Below are 17,385 nucleotides of genomic sequence, written 5' to 3'. Positions count from 1 at the left end.
GACCTTTTTAGATACTTTTTAGATGATCACTTTTTAGATACAACACAAAGGCACAATTCATGAAAAAAAATAATTGATAAGCTGGATTTGATTAAAATGATAAACTTCTGGGACTTTCCTGGCAGTCCAGTGTTTAAGACACCACACTTCCACTGCAGAGGGCACAGGTTTGATCCCTGTTCGGGGAACTAAGATCCCACATGCTGGGGACAAAAAAATTAAAAACTTCTGCTCTACAAAAGACAATGCCAAGAGATTTAGAAGACAAGCCACAGAGTGGGAGAAAATATTTGCAAAAGATAGAACTCATAAAGGACTATTATTCCAAAAGTTCAAACAAAATTTTTTTAAGTTTATTTTCTTATATAGCAGGTTCTTATTAGTTACCCATTTTATACACATCAGTGTATACATGTCAATCCCAATCTCCCAATTCATCCCACCCCCACCCCTACCCCCTGCCACTTTCCCCCTTTGGTGTCCATACATTTGTTCTCTACATCTGTGTCTCTACTTCTGCCCTGCAAAACGGTTCACCTGTACCATTTTTCTAGGTTCCACATATATACGTTAATATACGATATTTGTTTTCCTCTTTCTGACTTACTTCACTCTGTATGACAGTCTCTAGATCCATCCACGTCTCTACAAATGACCCAATTTCATTCCTTTTAATGGCTGGGTAATATTCCATCGTATGTATGTACCACATCTTCTTTATCCATTCATCTGTCGATTTAGGTTGCTTTTAGGGCATTTAGGTTGCTTCCATGACCTGGCTATTGTAAATAGTGCTGCAATGAACATTGGGGTGCATGTATCTTTCTGAATTATGGTTTTCTCTGGGTATATGCCCAGTAGTGGGATTGCTGGGTCATATGATAATTCGAATTTTAGTTTTATAAGGAACCTCCATACTGTCCTCCATAGTGGCTGTATCAATTTACATTCCCACCAATAGTGCAAGAGGGTTCCCTTTTCTCCACACCCTGTCCAGCATTTGTTGTTTGTAGATTTTCTGATGACGGCCATCCTAACTGGTGTGAGGTGATACCTCATTGTAGTTTTGATTTTCATTTCTCTAATGATTAGTGATGTTGAGCAACTTTTCATGTGCTTCTTGGCCATCTGTATGTCTTCTTTGGAGAAATGTCTATTTAGGTCTTCTGCCCATTTTTGGATTGGGTTGTTTGTTTTTTAATATTGAGCTGCATGAGCTGCTTATATATTTTGGAGATTAATCCTTTGTCTGATGACTCATTTGCAAATACTTTCTCCCATTCTGAGGATTGTCTTTTCATCTTCTTTCTGGTTTCCTTTGCTGTGCAAAAGCTTTTAAGTTTCATTAGGTCCCACTGTTTATTTTTGTTTTTATTTCCATTACTCTAGGAGGTGGATCAAAAAAGATCTTGCTGTGATTTATGTCAAAGAGTGTTCTTCCTAAGTTTTCCTCTAAGAGTTTTACAGTGCCCAGTCTTACATTTAGCTCTCTAATCCATTTTGAGTTTATTTTTGTGTATGCTGTTAGGGAGTGTTCTAATTTCATTCTTTCACATGTACCTGTCCAGTTTTCCCAGCACCACTTATTGAAGAGACTGTCTTTTCTCCACTGTATATCCTTGCCTCCCTTGTCATAGATTAGGTGGCCACAGGCACGTAGGTTTATCTCTGGGCTTTCTATCCTGTTCCATTGATCTATATTTCTGTTTTAGTGCCAGTACCATAGTGTCTTGATTACCGTAGCTTTGTAGTATAGTCCGAAGTCAGGGAGTCTGATTCCTCCAGCTCCGTTTTTTTCCCTCAAGACTGCTTTGGCTATTCAGGGTCTTTTGTGTCTCCATTACAAATTTTAATATTTTTTGTTCCAGTTCTGTAAAAAATGCCATTGTTAATTTGATAGGGATTGCATTGAATCTGGAGATTGCTTTGGGTAGTATGGTCATTTTCACAATATTGAGTCTTCCAATCCAAAAACATTGTATATCTCTCCAACTGTTTGAATCATCTTTAATTTCTTTCATCAGTGTCTTATAATTTTCTGCATACAGGTCTTTTGTCTCCCTAGGTAGCTTTATTCCTAGGTATTTTATTCTTTTTGTTCCAATGGTAAATGGGAGTGTTTCCTTAATTTCTCTTTCAGATTTTTCATCATGAGTGTATAGGAATGTAAGAGATTTCTGTGCATTAATTTTGTATCCTGCAACTTTACCAAATTAATTGATTAGCTCTAGTAGTTTTCTGGTGGCATCTTTAGGATTCTCTATGGATAGTATCATGTCATCTGCAAAGAGTGATAGTTTTACTTCTTCTTTTCTAATTTGTATTCCTTTTATTTCTTTTTCTTCTCTGATTGCCATGGCTAGGACTTCCAAAACTATGTTGAATAATAGTGGTGAGAGTGGACATCCTTGTCTTGCTCCTGATCTCAGAGTAAATGCTTTCAGTTTTTCACCACTGAGAATGAGGTTTGCTGTGGGTTTCTCATATATGGCCTTTATTATGTTGAGGTAGGTTCCTTCTATGCCCACTTTCTGAAGAGTTTTTATCATAAATGGGTGTTGAATTTTGTCAAAAGCTTTCTCTTCATCTACTGAGATGATCATATGGTTTTTATTCTTCCGTTTGTTAATATGGTGTATCACATTGATTAATTTGCGTATGATGAAGAATCCTTGCATCTCTGGGATAAATCCTACTTGATGATGGTGTATGATCCTTTTAATGTGTTGTTGGATTCTGTTTGCTAGTATTTTGTTGAGGATTTTTGCATCTATATTCATCAGTGATATTGGTCTGTAATTCCCTTTTTTTCTAGGATCTTGTCTGCTTTTTGGTATCAGGGTGATGGTGGCCTCATAGAATAGAATGAGTTTGGGAGTGTTCCTTCCTCTGCAATTTTTTGGAAGCCTTTGAGAAGGATGGGTGTTAGCTCTTCTCTAAATGGTTGATAGAATTCACCTGTGAAGCCATCTGGTCCTGGGCTTTTGTTTGTTGGAAGATTTTTAATCACAGTTTCAATTTCATTACTTGTGATTGGCCTGTTCATATTTTCTGTTTCTTCCTGGTTCAGTCTTGGGAGGTTATACCTTTCTAAGAATTTGTCCATTTCTTCCAGGTTGTCCGTTTTATTGGCATTGAGTTGCTTTTAGTAGTCTCTTAGGAAGGTTTGGATTTCTGCAGTGTCTGTTGTAACTTCTCCTTTTTCATTTCTAATTTTATTGATTTGAGTCCTCTCCTTCTTTGTCTTGATGAGTCTGGCTAATTGTTTATCAATTTTGTTTTATCTTCTCAAAGAACCAGCTTTTAGTTTTATTGATCTTTGCTAATTGTTTTGTTTCTATTTCATTTATTTCTGCTCTGATCTTTATGATTTCTTTACTTCTTTGGGTTTTGTTTGTTCTTCTTCCTCTAGTTCCTTTAGGTGTAAGGTTTGATTGTTTGAGATTTTGTTTGTTTCTTGAGGTAGGCTTGTATTGCTATAAACTTCCCTGTTAGAACTCCTTTTGCTGCATCCATAGGTTTTGGATCATCATGTTTTCATTGTAATTTGTCTCTAGGTATTTTTTGACTTCCTCTTTGGTTTCTTCAGTGATCTCTTGGTTATTTACTAACATATTTTTTAGCCTCCATGTGTTTGTGTTTTTTACGTTTTTTTCCCTGTAATTATTTCTAATCTCATAGTGTTGTGGTCAGAAAAGATAACTGATTTGACTTCAATTTTCTTAAATTTACTGAGGCTGATTTGTGACCCAAGATATGATCTAACCTGGAGAATGTTCCGTGCACACTTGAGAAGAAAGTGCAATCTGCTGGTTTTGGATGGAATGTCCTATAAATATCAATTAAATCCATCTGGTCTATTGTGTCATTTAAAGCTTGTGTTTTCTTATTAACTTTCTGTTTGGATGATCTGTCCATTGGTGTAACTGAGGTGTTAAAGTCCCCCACTATTATTGTGCTACTGTCTATTTCCTCTTTTATAGCTGTTAGCAGTTGCCTCATATATTGAGATGCTCCTGTGTTGTGTGCATATATATTTATAATTATTATAGCTTCTTCTTGGATTGATCCCTTCATCATTATGTAGTGTCCTTCCTTGTCTCTTGTAACATTCTTTATTTTAAAGTCTATCTTATCCGATATGAGTATTGCTACTCCAGCTTTCTTTTGATTTGCATTTGCATGGAATATCTTTTTCCATCCCCTTTCAGTCTTTATGTGTCCCTAGGTCTGAAGTGGGTCTCTTGTACACAGCATATATATGGGTCTTGTTTTTGTATCCCTTCAGCAAACCTGTGTCTTTTGTTTGGAGCATTAAATCCATTCACGCTTAAGGTAATTATTGTTATGTATGTTCCTATTACCATTTTCTTAATTGTTATGGGTTTGTTATTGTAAGTCCTTTTCTTCTCTTGTGTTACCCACTTAGAGAAGTTCCTTTAGCATTTGTTGTAGAGCTGGTTCGGTGGTGCTGAATTCTCTTAGCTTTTGTTTGTCTGTAAAGCTTTTGATTTCTCCGTGGAATCTGAATGAGATCCTTGCCGGGTAGAGTAATCTTGGTTGTAGGTCTTCCCTTTCATCACTTTAAATATGTCATGCCACTCCCTTCTGGCTTGTAGAGTTTCTGCTGAGAAATCAGCTGTTAACCTTATGGGAGTTCCCTTGTATGTTATTTTTCGTTTTTCCCTTGCTGCTTTCAATAATTTTTCTTTGTCTTTAATTTTTGTCAGTTTGATTACTATGTGTCTCAGCATTTTTCTCCTTGGGTTTATCCTGCCTGGGACTCTGCACTTCCTGGACTTGGGTGGCTATTTCCTTTCCCATGTTAGGGAAGTTTTTGACTATAATCTCTTCTCATATTTTCTCAGGTCCTTTCTTTCTTCCCCTTCTGGGACCCCTATAATGCGAATTGTTGCATTTAATGTTGTCCCAGAGGTCTCTTAGGCTGTAGGCTTGTCTTCATTTCTTTTCATTCTTTTTTCTTTATTCTGTTCCACGGCAGTGAATTCCACCATTCTGTCTTCCAGGTCACTTATCCATTCTTCTGCCTTAGTTTTTCTGCTACTGATTCCTTCTAGTGTATTTTTCATTTCAGTTATTGTATTGTTCATCTCTGTTTGTTTGTTCTTTAATTCTTCTAAGTGTTCTTTAATTCTTCTAGGTCTCTGTTAAACATTTCTTGCATCTTCTCGACCTTTGCCTCCGTTCTTTTTCCGAGGTCTTGGATCATCTTCACTATCATTATTCTGAATTCTTTTTCCGGAAGGTTGCCTATTTCCATTTCATTTAGTTATTTTTCTGGGTTTTATCTTGTTCCTTCATCTGGTACATAGCCCTCTGACTTTTCATTTTGTCTATCCTTCTGTGAATGTGGTTTTTGTTCCACAGGCTGTAGGATTGTAGTTCTTGCTTCTGCTGTCTGCCCTCTGGTGGATGAGGCTATCTAAGAGGCTTGTGCAAGTCTCCTGATGGTAGGTACTGGTGGTGGGTAGAGCTCTCAAAGAATACTTAAAGCTCAATAATAAGAAGACAATCTGGTTGAAAAATGGACCAAAGATCTTAACAGACACCTCATCAAATAAGATACATAGATAGCAAATAAGCAAAGATGTTCCACATCAGGTATAATCAGAGAAATACAAATCAAAATAAGAATAATGAGATAGTACTACACACCTACTATAATAACCAAAATCAGGAATACTGACACCACCAAATAATGGCAAGGATGTGGAGCAGCAGGAACTCACAATTACTGCTGACTGAAATGCAAAAGGGTATAGCCCCTTTGGAAGACAGTCTGGAAGTTTCTTAGAAAACTAAAGATACTCTCACCATATGACCCAGCAATTGTGCTCCTTGATATCTACCCAAAGGAATTTAAAGTTATGTCCCCACAAAAACCTGCACATGCATGTTTATAACAGCTTTACTCATAATTTTATATGAATCAAGTTTATCCACAAAAATTTTATATTCCAATTTTATCACCAAAACTTGGAAGCAACCAAGATGTCCTGCAGTAGGTAATGGATAAACTGTGATACATCAGATAATGGAATATTATTCAGCTTAAAAAAAAATGAGCTCTCAAGTCATGAAATGACAGGGAGGAAGCTTAAATGCATATTACTAAGTGAAAGATGTCAATGTGAAAAGGCTTTCTCTTCTATAATTCCAACTATATGACATTCTGAAAAAGGGAAAACTATGGACACAATAAGAAGATCAGTGCTTGCTAGGGCTTGAGTGTGACAGGGGAGGGATGAATAGAAGATTTCTAGGGCAGTAAGAATACTCTATATGATAAACTCTATATGATACCACAATGATGGCTACATATTATGCATTTGTCCAAACCCATTCAAGGTACAACACCAAGAGTGAACCATAATGTAAACTATAGACTTTGGGTAATTATGATGTGTAAATGTTGGTTTATCAATTCTAACAAATGTACCACTAGGTGGGGGATGTTGTTAATGGGAAGGCTATGCATGGGTGGATGCAGGGGGTGTATGGGCAATCTCTGTAGCTTCCTATCAACTTTTTTGTGACACTAAAACTGCTGCAATATGAAGAAAGTCTTTAAAAAGTAATAATAATTTTAAAAGAGACTGACATCAAAGAGAGAATAAGTTTTCGTTCAGCATTTTTATCCCTGCATTTTAACTTACTTTTTCAATCACACACAATGACTGCTAAAAATATACCTGAATTACTTGAGAAAATTATAAGCTTTCTTTTACCTCCAGTAACCTAAGTATTTGTAACTAATCCCATACATCCTAATTTAACAGGTACATATTATAGATCTGTCTCATTAATGTACCTAAACTTTTCAATTTCTTTAAATATGCCAGCTTAACAACCTGAGGATGACAGGTGCCAAAATAATACCTACCAAATAACAGAGGATTTCCTTTTATCTGCCTTAAACTTTTTAAGCTCAAACTTCAAAGGAAGTTGCCTGATACTTGTTGAGTTCCAGGACTTTACATAATGTCATATCCACTTTATATTGCTCACAACTTACAAAACTGAAATCAAATGCTTCTCAGATTTCATCTTTCTAAATCATTATAGTTTCTGCTTGTGATTGTTTTCGGCACAATTTTCTGGTCCTAACTTATAGCCATTTTAGTATCATAAGAATACTAGTACAGAAGGCTTTCCTGGTGTCTTCTGCCTTTATTCGTTGCGTCTGGGTGTAACGCACTGAACCAAAGTTTGGCAAAATATGGCCATGGATTAATCCAGCCTGCTGCTTATTTTTGTAAATAAAGTATTAACTGGAATACAGCTATGCCCAGTTACTATGTACTGTTTATAGCTGCTTTCATGCTAATATAGCAGAGTTGAGTAGTTGTGACAGACAATACAACTTCTAGCCTAAAACATTTAATATCTGGCCCTTTAAAGAAAAAGTTTGCTGAGTGTTACACTGGATTAATCTCTCATACTCTTGCATTCCATTATCTGTCTATATATAGACATTTTAACCAACTGTTTTAATTCCTGCTAGGCTATGCATATTCCCTACATTACTGGACGTAAATTCTCCCTAATCATAGACTAACAGAGCAATCTAAAGCAAGGGAAGTTAGCCATTTCTTCTCTCAGAGTAATATCACTTTTTTTGGTACCCTGTAACATCCTAGATTCTAGCATATTTAAGTATAAAATGCTGGAAAAAAATCTATTCGTAAACATGTTTGCAACAGGAAATTACATACATCTTTGTCCTTTCTCACATACTGACAAACTTTAAAAGAAATATCAGACAATAGTAAATAGGCAGGAGGACATTTGGGAAGGAAGCCAAAGAACCTAAGCGTGTCTAAAATTAACCTATACCTAATGCTTGATTGTAAACAACAGCAAAATGTATAGAATGGTTTTCTTTCCTCTTCTCTTTCTCAAACCAAATTCCTGGCATTCCTCTGCTTTAAGACACTCAGAGTCCCAGTTTGATATTCTTGAATAAGGAAGTCTAAGAGAATGAGAGTAAACTGCACAATGTTTTCTAGAGAATTGAGTCCTATAATTTGAAAGGCAAAAAAAAAAAGAAGGCGTGTAGGTTTCTCTTAGGTCTCTTCCTTTCACATGGTGACAACAGTAAGTAGTATGAACCGGGTCTGCAACATAGCATATGGGAAAAAGACCAGGCTATCACTACTTCCTACTATCCCTTCCATCCATACTTGAGCCACAAAACCTTGAGCACTGCTATATGAGCATTCTCTTCTTGCCTCTCTAGTAACAATTTCACTTAGATTGTTTGGTAGTTGCTAGATGTGTCTTTCTTTAAATTTTAAAATAGATCTGTGGCTGAGGTTTGAATGCTTGCAAGGGAGAGAAAAATTACTGGTGGAAAGAAAAGGTGAAAGGGCTAGCTACGGTCTTAAACTATTTAGGACTAAATCAGCTAACTAGTCCAGTCTAATTTAACAGACTTCTATATTTAGGATACTGGGCTCAAAGCATCAGTCAGCTAACAATAAAATATAAAGATCTTGGTAAAAGCAAACACACGATAAATATAAAATCAAGTATTATGATTTTTTACTTTAACTTCACCTTTTATTTTCTACAGGACTTAGAAAATATAAATCTGTGCTAATGGGTACAATATATAATAAAGATATAACTTGTGACATCAATGACATAAAATGGAGGGGGTGGAGCAGTAAATAGTAGAGTTTTTGTATGCAATTAAAGTTAAGTTGGTGTCAATTTTTAAAAAATTGTCAACTTTACAATGTTATAGGTAATCTCCATGATAACTAAAAAGAAAATATCTATAGAACGTGCAAATGTGGAAAAGAGAAGGGCAACAAAACACGTCAGAACAAAAAATCAACTAAACACAAATGAAGGCCATAACAGAGGAAAAAAGGGACAAAAAGCTATAAGACATACAGAAAGTAAATGACAAAATTAATTTGTTCCCCATCAGTATTTATTTTAAACATAATGGTTTAAACTTCACAAAGATATAAATTGACAGAATGAATTAAAAAAAAAACGATCAAACTATATGTCTGCAAGAGACTGACTTTAGATCTAAGGACACAAATAGTTTGAAAGTGAAAGATATTCTATGCAAATAATATCCAAAAGAAAGCAGGAATGGCTATAGTATCAGTCAAACCAGACTGTAGGTCAAAACCTGTTACAAGAGACAAAAGACATTATTTAATAAAAAGTCACTTCATCAAGAAGATATAACAATTAGAAACATATATGCACCAAACATCAGAGCTCAAAAATGTATGAAATATTGACAGAGTTGAGGGAAGAAATAGCTCTACAATAACATGAGACTTCAATACCCCACTTTCAATAACTGATAGAACAACCAGAAAAAACATCAATAAGGAAATAGAGGACTAGAACAACACTGTCAACAAACATAAACAAAACACTCCTCCATCAACAGCAGAATACACATTTTTTCATACATGCACATAGAATATTCTCCAGGATAGACCGAATTTTAGGTCATAAAGCAAGAGTCAAAAATTTTTTAAAGATTGAATAAAAAGCATCCTTTCTAATCACAATGGAATGAAACTGGAAATCAACAGCAGAATGAAAAATGTAAAATTACAAATATGTAGAAATTAACACATTTACTGTTAATGAGTCAAAGAAGAAATCGCCACGGAAATAAAAAAATATCTTGAGACAAGTGAAAATGAAAACACAACATACCAAAATTTATAGCATACAGCAAAAACCGTGCTGAGGGAAATTTATAGCTATGAACACTTATATTGAAAAAGAAAGATCTCAAATCAGCAACCTAACTTCATGCCTTAAAGAACTAAAAAGGAGCAAACTAAACCAAAAGTTAGCGGAAGTAAGAAAATACAGATTAGAGCAGAGAGAGAGAAAATAGAGAATTGAAAATAATTGAAAAAAAATCAGCAAAAGAGTTTGTTCTTCAAAAAGATGAACAAAACTAAAGAACCTTTAGGTACATGGAGATAAAGACAGAAAAGACTCAACTAAAATCAGAAATGATAGTGTGGATATCACTATCAATCCTACAGAAATAGGAAGGATTTTATGCCAACAAATTGGATAACCTAAATAAAGTGGACAAATGCCTAGAAACACACATCTATCAACACTGAATTTTGAAGGAACAGAAAATCTAGATAGACCTATAACTAATATGGAGAGTGAATCAGTAATCAAAAATCTCACAACATTTCACGAGTGAATTCTACCAAACATTTAAAGAATTAACACAAATTTTTCTCAAACTCTTCCTGGAAACTAAAAAGAAAGGAATACTTCCTAACTCATTTTAAGGACAGCATTACTCTGATACCAAAACCAGACAAAGATAATACAAGAAAAGAAAACTACAGACCAATATGCCTTACAAACACTGATGCAAAAATCTCCAAAAAAACACTAGCAAACAAAATTCAACAGCATATTAAAAAGATTATACACCATCACCCATCACCCAGGATTTAACCCTGGAACGGAAGAATGGTTCAACATATGAAAACAAATCAATGTAATACACCACATTAACAAAATGAAGGGACAAAATAACACATGATCATCTCAACTGATGAAGAAAAAGCACTTGGAAAATGCAACACGTTTCCATAATAAAAACACTCAAAAACTAGAAATAGAAGGAAACTACCTCAAAATAATAAAGGTCATATATGAAGAAACCACACATAGCACACTCAATGCAAAAGACTAGAAGCTTTTACTCTATGATCAAAATAAAGGATGCCCACTTAAATTACTTGTATTCAACATAATATTGGAAATTCTAGCCAGAGTAATTAGGCAACAAAGAGAAAAAAAAAGGTATCCAAATTGGAAAGGATGAAGTAAAACTGCCTCTGTTCTAACATGAAGTGGTCGTATATGTAGAAAACTGTAACAATTCCACACACACAAAAAATGTTAGAACTAATAAACAAATTCATCAAAGTTTCAGGATACAAAATCAACTTGGAAAAATCAATTGAGTTTCTATTAACCAACAAAGAAATTAAGAAAACAATTCCATTTATAATAGTATCAAAAAGAATAAACTTAACCAAGGAAGAAAAAGACATACACTGAAAACTACAAAATAATGCTGAAAGAAATTTAAAAAGACACAGGTAAATGGAAAGACATCTTGTATTCATGTATTGGGAGACCTGATGTTAAGATGTCACTACTGAAAACATTTGCAGATTCAATGCAATCCATATCAAAATTTCAATGATACCTGTTGTTAAAAATAGAAATATCCATCTTAAAGTTCAAAAGGAATCTCAAAGGACCCCAAATCACCCAATCAATATAGAAAAAGATTAATGTTGGATGACTCATGCTTCCTGATTTCAAAAGTTACTACAAAGCTACAGGAATCAAAACAGTGTAGTACTGGCATGAAGACAGACACAGAGACCAAGGGAACAGAACAGAAAGCCCAGAAATAAACCGTCACATATATGGTCAAATGATTTTCAACAAGGGTGTCAAGACTATTCAATAGGGAAAGGCCAGTTTTTTTAACAAATGGTGCTGAAAAAAACTACATATCCACATGCAAAAGAATAAAGCTGGATCCTTACCTTACACCACATCCAAAAATTAACTCAAAAAGGTTTGCTAAGCACTAAAAGTATAAGACTCTTTGGAAAAAAATATACAGGAAAAACACTGGATTTGGTGATAATTTCTTAGATATGACAACAAAAGCACAGGCAACAAAGATAAATTAAACTTAATCACAATTCATAGCTTTTGTGCATCAAAGGACGCTATCAAAAGAGTGATAAATAAGACAATCCACAAGAAGAAAGAAAATATTTGCAAATCATTTTATCTGGTAAGAAGTTAATATCCAGGAAAATATTTTAAAAAAACCAAACCTCCAACTTAACAACACAAACAACCTAATTAAAAGGTGCGCAAAGGACCTGAACAGACATTTCTCTAAAGAAATATATAAATTGCCAATAAGAACATGAAAATATGCTCAACATCACTAATCATTAGAAAATGCAATTCAAAACTATAATTAAATACTACTTCACACCTGTTAGGATGGCTATTATTTTTTTGAAAGGGAGAGAATAACAAGTGTTGGTGAAGAGGTAAGAGAATTTGGAACCCCTGTGAATTGCTGATGGGAATAGAAAATGGTGCAACTGCTATGGAAAACAGCAGGACAGTTCCTCAAAAAATTAAAAATAGAATAATCCAGCAATTCCACTTCTGGATATATACCCCCCAAAATTTAAAGCAGGGACTCCAATAGATATCTGTATACTGATGTTCACAGCAGCATTATTACAACAGTCAAATGTCCATTAACCCATGAATGGATAATATATGATATATACATGCAATGGAATTAGGCCTTAAAAAAAATGAAATTCTGACATACACTACAACATGGGTCAACATGAAGACATTATGCTATGTGAAATAAATCAGGCAGAAAAGGAGAAATATTGTACAATTCCACTTACATGAGGTACCTAGAGTAGTCAGATTCATAGAGACATAACACAGAATGATGACTGCCATGGACTTGGGGGAGGACAGAGTGGGGTATTATTGTTTAACAATGGGTAGAATTCCAGTCTGTGAAGCTGATATGGTGGAGTGGTTGGACAGAAATGTGAATGTACTTAATGCCACTGAATGATACACTTAAAAATGGTAAATTTTGTTATATATATTTTACTACAAAAAAATCAATGAAACATGGCATTTCTTAGCTATATAGCTACTAAGAAAATCTACAATCACATGAAACAGGTAATACATACTTGGGCATCCTTATATCCATGAAAACCATGGCCTTAGAGAGTTCCACATTGAAGTGCATAGGTACCAAGATATGTTGTGTGGATACATTGAGTTTTCGTGCTTCTTTCCAATTATCACCTAATTACAGAAAAAAGTACGTGTTTAACACATGTGTAATTTAAAAAACATACTAAACCTAACATTACCATTAATACTTCATAGTCATACGGTGCATGGTATGAGGAAATCTTCCTACATCTAGATAATCTTAATGCCATATTCCCAGGTACACATACTCAGCAGGTAAATTCTTTTCCCTTTCAAAGACTCTATGTTTTAATAGGAAAAATGCTTATTAAAATGTTAACAACAACATAGCTTTAATCAAATCTACTGTGCATCCTTGGCAATCACTATGCCAACCATACATTACTCAAAAAACATGGCTCTGATGCAATAATGAAAAAGGTAGGGAAAAGTGCAGTTCTTCAGTATTAATTAATAAAAGTTACATTTAAGATTTATAACTGACACTGTTCTAGGCAATGTTTAAATTTTCATTTAATTCTCACAATGATGTATAACATCCCATTTTAGAAAAATGAGACTGAGAGGAATTTACAGCTTGCTTATGGTCAAAAAGCTAGTGAGTGATAAGGCTGAAATTGTCACCCAGGTCTGCCAACATGCAACCCTCTGGCAACATTCACTGCAGTGTCACAAGCCTAAATGTTCAGTAAAGGAATGGCTAAATAACTGACAGCATAGCCTTAGAACTTTAGATAGCCAGTAAAAATCATGAATTTAAGTGCCCAAAATATTACTGGTAAATGAAAGGGAGGTCAGCATATAAAACTATGTAAATCATGTTAAAAACGCATTCACAAACACTCCCAAACACCACACAAAATACATCCCGTACATTTATAGGCACACACATTGAAAAAAACACCAAAAGGATATCCACTGAAATATCAACAACGCTCATGTGTGAGCAGTAGGATAAAGAATGATGTTTTTGTTTTTCTGTATTGTCCAGATTTTCTAAAAGACATGTCTATATTACATAGAAATAACTTTTAAAATTTATAATAAGATTAATGGGATCCATATAATACAAAGCAGTTTCATGTACATTATTCCATTTGAACCTAATAATACCATAAGTCAGTTAAAACTTCAGTCAAGGAAAACCAAGCAAATGAAAGCTTAGACTCCTGAAGACAGGTAGCAAAATGGACTTTATTACAATTTTTAAAATTCCAACAGTACCGAGATATATCAAATATTTCCTTCACTTCTCAATTTACAGATAAAAAATAAGATATTTAGAAGCATGTGTTTCAGTATTTATCAGGGAAGTCTATGACAATTACATAAAGTAACCCCAATGTCAAAAAAAACCCTGCCCCCCAAAAGATTTAATTATTTAAGAATAGTTAATGCTTATCAAAAACAACTCCAAGGAATTCCAATAATTTTCAGATAATAATAATGAAATACTGAAAACAATTTTTTACAAAGCATCTCAATATCTTAACTATTAGTATGGCTCATGGACTTTGAAAACCAGTTACCAAAATGTATCAAACACACCAAAATATAGTAATGTATTCCTTGAAAATAAATTTATGGATTTTTCTATAAACAATTTGCATTTGCCATCCACTATACTTCTGGGATCCTTTTACACCAACTGAAATATGATAAAAATAAAAACCAAGTTCATTACTCTTAAAGCAAGTACAGTTAAAGAAAAAAATCAAATGTTCCAGTCCTATATACACTAACATTTTTAATAATCGTAACTTTAGGATCTCATTGCTCCTCCTTCTATTAGTTAGCTCAGATAATTAAAATTTCACCATATACACATCTCAATGTTCACTAACACCCTGGAGATTCAGAAGCAATATGACAGTGGAAAGAAGGCTCAACTAGTCTGGGCTCTCTGTCTATTTTAATGGATCCTGACAAGTGAATTTCTGGCTTTGGTCACTTCAACTAAAAAACTAGATCCAGATCAGAGACGCCTATTTGTACACCAAAGTGAATAGGGTACAGGTATTCCTAAGATAGTGACCTTCTGCAGTCTTTGTGTAACTGTTTACAGTCTGGGCTATCAGAGCCCCTAAGCTGGCTGCCTCTGGCCTTGAGCAGCCTCTTCTGGTTATCCCATTGTGTAATACAAATATCACTTTAAATATGTGCCAGTGCTTTCCAACCTTTACTGGTATAGATCAGGATTTCTCAATCTCAGCATTACTGATATTTGGGCCAAGTCTGTTGTGGGGTGGCTTTCGCCCATATTGTATGAGGTTTAGTAGCATCCCTGACCTCCACTCACTAGATGCTAGTAGTGCCCCAACTCCCCACTCGTGACAACAAAAAATGTCTCTAGACATTGACAATGTCTCTTGAGGGATAAAATCACACCTACTTGAGATATTGCTCCTAGGAAATATCTACTATCACTTCTAATTCAAAAATATAAAAGTTCTAACATATTTAGGATGAAAGTCTTCAGAGAAACTGTCTAAAAACCTAATTAATCACTTCAGCAAAATGAATCAACAAATAATGCACTGTATACTTACCAACTCTGCTATAAAGCAGCTGTATGCTTGTAAGCTGAATATCAAAGGAATCATAAGCTCTATGCATTATCTCTTCAAGTTTCGCCCCACCTTGTTTTAAATCTGGTAATTCTGAACGAATTTTACTTGTCACCTTGAAGATAATTTTAATAGTTTAAATTACTTCAAAATGAAAATATAAAGTTTTTTATCTTTCAGACTATAATATAAAAATTTAACAGGAGGAGATAAACTCACAAGCTGACATACATTATAAGACTATTAGAAATGTCTTTATCCATGACATATATAATGAGAAGGCCAGGTATAAAGTAAAGTTTTACATATTAAGTTATATTTTCCAATCATTTATATTAAAAAAGGGGAACAAAGCCAGTCCTGGTAAATAATAGATCTAAAAATTTTTTTAATCTGCTAAGAAGCCTTTTTATTAAAAACAAAATTAAGAGACAAATATAACTTACAAAATGTTTCCATGGCACGATGACAGATATTTAGATAACTTTATAAGAAGAAGTGAGAGTCCACAATTAAATATTAGTGTACCTGAATTTTAGTTCCAGCTCTGCCATTTATGCAACCCCAAGCAAGTTATAGTTGTACTTCCCCTTGCTTGGTATACTATGCATACTACTGTTTTCACTCAAGTATCCTGGAGATCACTTCACAGTAGTATATAAAGATCTTATTAATTCATATTTATATATATATATGTATACACACACACACATACATGTATGTGTATATATATTTTTTATTTTAACATTTTTCCCTTTATTTTACATAGTTCATGTGAAGTAGACAGTCAAAATTGATTATCTGTTTGAAAGGTAATAAATTTTAGGCAAAAGGTTAAGCAAATTGCCTCAGGTCATAAAACTAGAGAGATACCCTTCTGACCACTATACCTTTCCACTGGCTGTTTCCACTATACCGTACTGCCCATAAACCAATTCCATAACTAAGTTCAAATATGAATAATTATCTGTATAAAATTTTATTATAAATGTAAATCCAGCAGTGTCTACATAATTACTAACTGAAGAGTAAAATATATATATATAATAAAGGAGAATGTCAATATTAAGGAAAGGCACGTATTTGTTAGGTAGCCAGAAAGAGCATTCCAATATTATCCATCCCTTCTGGGTCTTTAAATTGTTAAAGTTATTCCTCTACATTTCATGATCTGGAGTACTGCTGTCCAACAGAACTTTCTATGATGATGGAATTGTTCTCCATCTGTTCTAATACAGTAGCCACTAGCCATCTGTGACTATTAAACACTTGAATGTGGCTAATGTAACTAAGGAACTGAATTTTAAAAAATTTTAATCAACTTAAACAAATACATGTGGCCAATGGGTACCATACTGAACAGCATAGATCTAGAAACACCAAAAGAAAAGTATTCTCTACTCAATACTGAGGGGAAAAATCATACATAATTGAATAAGAAGCAAAATGCAAGAAGACCATCTCTCAATTTTAGGATTATTTAATAGAAATATTAAAATGCCAATATCTAAAGTATATACACAAGAAATTTCAGAAGGATGAATATATATTTGATTACTTCCAGAACTCCCTTCCATTCTACACACTTTAATTGACCAAGTAATAAATTTAAATTGAAAAGGAAATAAACTCCTCAAGCATTACTCTCAAATTTTATAAATATAATTCTTAGGTTCACCCCTGACCTTCAGCATTCAATTGGTCATTTTCCTATTAGAAATGTAGGGAGGGAGACGCAAGAGGGAAGACATATGGGAACATATGTATATGTATAACTGATTCACTTTGTTGTGGAGCAGAGACTGACACACCATTGTAAAGCAATTATACCCCAATAAAGATGTTTAAAAAAAAAAAAAAAAAAGAAATGTAGGGAAACTATCTAATTAAATGAAACTTCACTTTACTTGCCAGAAGGGAAGATTCCTCAAATCCTAGTTTCTGCTATTAAGCTAAAAATATACCAAATCAAACCTCT

At 34.1% G+C, this 17,385-nt stretch overlaps 1 protein-coding gene across 7 annotated transcripts in view; it reads right to left on the bottom strand.

Moving 5' to 3' along the window:
- The window catches only part of VPS13A (vacuolar protein sorting 13 homolog A), a 273,758-nt gene that overhangs the window by 186,535 nt on the left and 69,838 nt on the right, over window positions 1-17,385 (bottom strand). For all 7 annotated transcript variants that reach the window (XM_089913319.1, XM_089913320.1, XM_022573468.3 and 4 more), the window contains exons 21-22: window positions 15,390-15,522; window positions 12,813-12,930 (exon numbers count right to left, since the gene is read on the bottom strand). In XM_089913319.1, coding sequence (XP_089769445.1) covers window positions 12,813-12,930; window positions 15,390-15,522 — 251 coding nt within the window. The remainder of the gene's footprint in view (window positions 1-12,812; window positions 12,931-15,389; window positions 15,523-17,385) is intronic.

This window comes from Delphinapterus leucas, chromosome 6 (assembly GCF_059928025.1).
Source record: "Delphinapterus leucas isolate spDelLeu-1000000601 "Yukka" chromosome 6, BTC_Dleu_Yukka2, whole genome shotgun sequence".
NCBI lineage: Eukaryota > Metazoa > Chordata > Mammalia > Artiodactyla > Monodontidae > Delphinapterus > Delphinapterus leucas.
This window is presented reverse-complemented; position numbering and strand designations above follow the sequence as displayed.